Consider the following 6,203-nt stretch of genomic DNA (forward strand, 5'->3'; position numbering starts at 1 on the left):
ACCCGGGTCTTCTGCAAGAACAGCCAGTGTTCTTAACTGCTGAGCCATCTCTCCGGCCCCAGGAAAAGACATTTTAAAAGCTGTATAATGCAAAGGATAGTCAGAGAGGAGAGTCTCAACTGCAAATGAGTTCCTAATTCTTACTTTCTCTACGTCCCCCAGGCCCTCGGTGTCAAGCAGAACTAGGGTGCGGTCTGGCTTCTCAAGATGAGGCACACACCACATCCAGATCCCTTTGGTATGAGACTGCACGGTGGAGCCCAGAGAGAAGCCTGCAAAGCAGAGATGAGGGGAATATGTTTTGTAGCAGGTGTTTCAAGACACTGACACCAAAATATGGCATAACAAAGGACAAGTCAGCTAACTGAAATCAAAGGTAATATTGATTTCTTACAATCAGAAAAATAATAACTAGCTTTCCAGTCACGCAGCATGCAAGAGTCACAGGTCCATCCAGTCTTGTACCAAGGTTCCCTCAAAAAGCTGAACTCCTGAGCACGCTACGTGTGAAGCTGGGAAGGTGAAGTCTAAGCTACAGGGGAGGCCCCAGGGTATGAAGATGCCACGGCTCTGGGAGCTCCACTGAGAAAGGCTGGAACCAGCCTAAGAGAGTACAAGCATGCTGCAGGCAGCAGGACACTAGGAATAGGACTCCACGCCCTGCCCGAGCCTACCCCAAGTTACCACTTGCCCTAGATGCTAGATATGGAGCTATGGAGTTTGGTGTTTGTCCTGCTGGGCTTTAATCCTGCTTTAGTATGGTCTTTCCTTCCTATTCCCTTGTTCATCTCTTCTGGGATAGAAATATTAATCCTGTGCTGTTGTATATTGGAGGCATGTAACTTGTATTTTGATTTTTCAGGCGCTCACAGCTAAAAGTTTGCCTTCAGTCTCAGAAGAGAAACAGGACTTTAATACACTGTTAGAACTGTATAACTATGGGGACTTTGGAACTTGTAACCAGTGCCATTTTGCATTGTGAGATGGCTAAAAGCCTACCGGTTCCAGGGACAGAATGCTATGATTTGAATGTGAAATGTTCACCACAGCCTCATGTGTCCACTTGGTCCCTGGTAGGCAGCACTGTTTGGGGACATGTAGAACCTTTGGAAAGTGGAGATTGGCTGGCAGAGGTAACCATTAGGAGGATTCCAAAGGTTAATAGTGGCCCTGCTCCTGGCCCCGTGCTCTCTGCTTCTTGGTCAGGCATGGTATGAACAGTCCGCAGGCTTCTGCTGCCATGGATGGAGCCATGATGTCATGTTTTCTCTGGCATGAGGAACTGAGATCCCCTTAACTCTGAGCCAAAGTAAATCCTTCCTTAAGTTACTCAGTCAGGTGTTTGTTCACAGCAACAGGGTAGAACAACCTAAAATAGTTGACAGCATGGATTCAAACAGATATGTTTACATCCATGTTCACATTATTCAGAGCAGCCAAAAGTGTCTGTTAACAGGTGAATGGATAAGAAAATCGTTATATGCAATTACTGAAACTTTAAAAGGAAGGAAAATTGATACATGTTCTAACAGTGATAAACCTTGAAGATACCATGCTAAGAAGCCAGTCACAAAGCAACAGATCTAATATAGTCCACTTATATGACATTCTGAGGGCCATCAAATTCATAAATACACAATGCTGGCTAATGGTAGAGGACGAGCAATAGAGAGATTCAGTTGCTATGTGGGAAAATGAGATAATTCTAGAGATGGGTAATGGTGAAAATGTAAGTTTTCTTAATGCCACAAAACTGTATACTTGAAAATAGTTATAAAGTTAAATTCTGTGTTAGGTATATTTTACAATCATATAAAAATCCAATGCAGGCATTACAAATTGAAACTTTTTTAGTTTAAAGATCAATGGTGGGGCTGGAGAGATGGCTCAGTGGTTAAGAATATTGGCTACTCAAACTCTACACACCCAGGGCTCAGGGACAAGGGGGTAGAAAGATTGTAAGAGCCAGGGAGGAGGTGCATGACCACAGGGAAAGAGAGTCCTACGAGCTTTTGGGACGTTGCTCATATGAACCTATAACAATGGTGTCCGCATGCACAAGACCCATGCAAACAAACACAAGAAGACAAAAATTCAGCATAGAACTGTGGAAATGGGCAAACAGGTTCCAATCTTAGCCAAAGAACTATTGGTAGTTGATTACTGCTGGGTTAGGAAGAACTGATCTTCTTAAAGGGAGGGACTTTAGCTAGGTTGATTAGGCTTCAGAGGATGAACTTGCACTGAGGGAGATCTGGGGACACTAACTGGACTTAATAGGCCTTAACAAAAATGACAGAATGCATGAAATGTAGGGGAGGTGCTATGGGAGGGTGCTGATGAAGAAGGGGGCATAAAGATGATTAAGATTTTCTGTATGATTAAGGAATTAGAGCCAGCATTTGAGAGAGGCATGCAGGGACAGGGGTGAGAGGAATGGAGTAGCTAGTCCTCCCGTGGAGAATGAGCTGGAGCCACCTGTGAGAGAGGCCAGCAGAGAACAGAGTGTAGGTGGATGAGAGAAATGGGGGAGGGAGGTAAATGAGCCTGATCTGACTTACTGGAGTCCTGGCACACTGAAGGACATTTGGGTACAAACACCTGAATGAATAGGACTCAGCGTGTATGGCAGAGTGCATAGGGTTTGGTGGGAGGATAGAGGAAGGCATGGATGGGGGGGTCTGGATATGAGTGGGAAATATTGTATGAAATTTTAAAAGCTCAATTAAAAAAAAGTTTTTTTTTAAGTTGTTCTGTATGAAAGTCACAAAAATTCAATAAAAATTTACAAAAAAATAAAATAAAGTAAATATGCCCTTAAAAATGCACCAGCAAGTAAATGCTTAGAGATGAGGATTGTTATGTATTGTAGCCTTAAAGTGTGGTACGGAGTAGGTTTGCAGAGCTGTGTTCCTCTATGAGTTCAAGATAGAAAAAAAAATTGAAGAATATAGGCTGTTCTTACAGAGGACCCTGTTTAGATCCCAGCACCCACATGGCAGCTAACAACCACTGGAAACTTCAGTTCCAGAAGAGTCAATGCCTTCTTCTGACCTCTGTGGGCATTGTATGATATGGGTGCACTTATATACATACAGGCAATACACTCATACACATAAAATAAAAATAATAATTTTTAAAGCCCAATAGAAACTTGCTATAATATGAACATTTTATCAATGTTTTAAAGCTTATTAATATGTAACTTAATTATTTTTATTACTGCCTTCATCTAGAAAAGGAGCAATTTAGGCTTTTAAAAGGAAAACTAAGATTCAAGTATGGTGGCATATGTCTATAATCCCAGCATGCTGGAGGCTGAGGCAAGAGAATCATAAGTTCAAGGTCAGCCTGGACTACATACTGAGCTTAAGGCTATCTTGGGCTACATAGCAAGACCCTGTCTCAAAAATAAACAAGCAAGAAATAAACAAGCCAACACAAGTTCAATTGTGAGTAGAAGTTTAAATTCTGCACAGTTCTTCCATGCTGGATGCTGACAGTATGTGTAGACAGAGGGGACTAGACAGAGCTCTGCTGGTGGCACTCACCTGTGTTCTTCCCAGCCAGCTTGTTCATCAGGTAGGATTTTCCCGTGCGGTAGAGGCCCACGATGGCCACCACCACCACAGGCTGCTTGATGGCAGACAGGATCCCCAGGGCCTCCTGGTTGGCTATCAGCTGGCCGTTCACATTCTCAATGAGGCACATGGGTTCTGGCATGTGGATCTCTGAGGCCATTGTCCAGAGTTGTCTCCTGTCTCCTGCCAGGAAAAAATGTGGGGTTAATTAGAATTAGTCTTTTGCACACAGAAGATGGTCATAAATTTTCCCACAATGAACAACAGCATTGTGTCCATCAGTGAAATAGATGACGGAAAACCTGTAGAATTTGAGAAAAAATATTATCAAAGAACTTCATTTAAAATGTTGTGGCAGCGGCTTCACAGTTGGCTCACAACCCAACATTCCATTCAATTTAGCACTGAAATATTTCCTTATTGAAAATTTTACATCATGGGCCCTATGAGCCACAAAACCTGCCTGCCAGGTCTCATGTGCCCACTGGTACAATTGTGACATGTCTGTTAGGGGGATAACCAACTGCTTTGTGGTTAGATTTGAAGCTTGATCCACAAGAGGGAATTCATACTAGATACTATAAACTCAGTTTTCAAAAGCCCATGGTTAGAAAGGTCATAAACCCTAGGGCAGAACCTACTGTTGGTGTTTTACTAATAGGCATGCTGTTCAACTGCCTTCTAAATATTTAGGTTTACGCACATAGATTAGCACTGCTCTCAACTTTGAACAAAGAAGCTTCTTTTGGGGATGGAAAATGGTTAATGCAGAGACTCACAAGTGGTCAACACGCTGGAAATAAGTTATTGTTGTGTGCTCAGCCCTAAATATGATATGTAAGCCACCACAACCCCAACACCCACCAAGGCTCACAGAACATCATGGAAGAGTGGGGCAGAAAGTATGTAAGAGCCCCAGTGAATAGAACTGTGAGATACAGGGACAAGAGAGACAGTTCAGTGGTTAAGGGCACTGGTTGCTCTTGCAGAGGAACTAGGTTCAGTTCCCAGCAGCCACGTGGCAACTAACAACCACCCATAACTCCAGTTCCAGGGGATATGATGCCCTCTTCTGGCTTCTGCAGGCATTGCACAAGATAGATGCAGTTACATACAGACAGACAAAACACTCAACTCATACACATAAAATAAAAATAAATTGAATAAAAATGTTACTAAAAAGAGAGAAAAGAACTATGAGATACTGTCTTCTATACATGACATGGCCATTGCAATCATGAGCTCATAGCAGCTGCTGTTACCTGTACAACACCTGCATAAGATTGAGCTCATCTAGTTCATGGGTATTGGGGAAGGAGGTACCATCTTCTTCTGTGGTGTAGCCACTGATAAGTTGTCTTGTTCCAATAATAGCCCCCCACTCATACTATACAAGCAACCATAATTAAACTCAGTGGGTTCAAAAAAAAAAAGACATAAATCAAAGTAAGAGGTGGCTTGTTGGGAAGTAGAAAGGTTTCAACACAAGAGAAGGAGAAATAAGGCAGCAGAACAGGAGGTTGGAAATGTCCAGAAATTCAGTATACACATTATGAGATTATCTAAGAATTTTTAAAAAATAAAGAAAAATAATTAGGCCCATGAATTGATGTGCCCAGAATTGATAGGGAAGAGGCTGCTGAGGTCCTACCACTGTCTGAGAAAATACTGGCAATCAATTAAGTGACTGAGTAATTCCCCATATCAAATTACCAGCTGCTGGGGGAGGGACGTCGTTCGTGTTCAGCGGTACAGCCACGGAATAGTCGCCCTGCTCAAGTAAACAACTCACACCTGTGCTCATACAAGCAACCCTGATTAAACTCAGGGGGTCATAAAAAAAATCAAGGCCATGAATGACTGAAGCTCATGATATGTAGTTTAGTGTAGAATAAAACCGTTTTATTTTTATGTTATGGAAAAGGTTTGTTTTATTAGGAAGTAAATATATGAACACAGTGTTTTGTGCCTCTTTAAAGGTTTTTCTCTTCAGCAGAGTGAACGTAATAGCAGGAAAATTATGATTGTCATCTATTTTATGTATTAAATCAATTTGGACATTTTAAGGCTCAATCAAGGTAGTTCAACAAGGCAAAAAATATATTATTGTGTTTTAAGACATAACAGAGTTCATTAAATCTTTCTATCCACAAGATTTTTGCTAGTGGGTAGAATTCTTATCTGTGAATTAAGAAGAGAATTGTGTCTTTAGCAAATACTCTTGGGGTTTATTTTCAAAACTAAGAGATCTGCAAATGTCTTCTTTTCCCCTTATCTTAACAGAATGAGTTTTCATGTGTAAGGAATATTTATTTAGCTATCCTATAAAATTATTGAGCACCTACTGAGGCCTTTAGACATTCCTGACACTCTGCTCCATCATTGTTCAATAATGAAAAACAGTCATGCAAGCAAGTGATGAAGGTCTGTGTAGGTTTGTTATGATATATAAAGGATGAGACAAAAATAATATACACATAATCTTAAAATGTCTATGGTCATAGTTTAGTCAACTAGTTTAAGGAACAAAATATATATCTAGTCAAGGTTTATCTGAGAATATTTTGATTTTTATCCAAGCTTTATCTACATAGCACATGGTAATTAAAAGTACCAGACTGG

General features: G+C 41.1%; 1 protein-coding gene across 1 annotated transcript in view; it reads right to left on the minus strand.

The window, feature by feature from the left end:
- LOC103730113 overlaps window positions 1-6,203 on the minus strand; it is a gene marked incomplete in the record, with an annotated part of 49,153 nt that overhangs the window by 38,296 nt on the left and 4,654 nt on the right. The window contains 2 exon segments of the mRNA XM_029561195.1: window positions 145-272; window positions 3,552-3,764. Coding sequence (XP_029417055.1) covers window positions 145-272; window positions 3,552-3,741 — 318 coding nt within the window.

This window comes from Nannospalax galili, unplaced genomic scaffold (genome assembly GCF_000622305.1).
Source record: "Nannospalax galili isolate Female #2095 unplaced genomic scaffold, S.galili_v1.0 scaffold153, whole genome shotgun sequence".
Lineage (NCBI taxonomy): Eukaryota > Metazoa > Chordata > Mammalia > Rodentia > Spalacidae > Nannospalax > Nannospalax galili.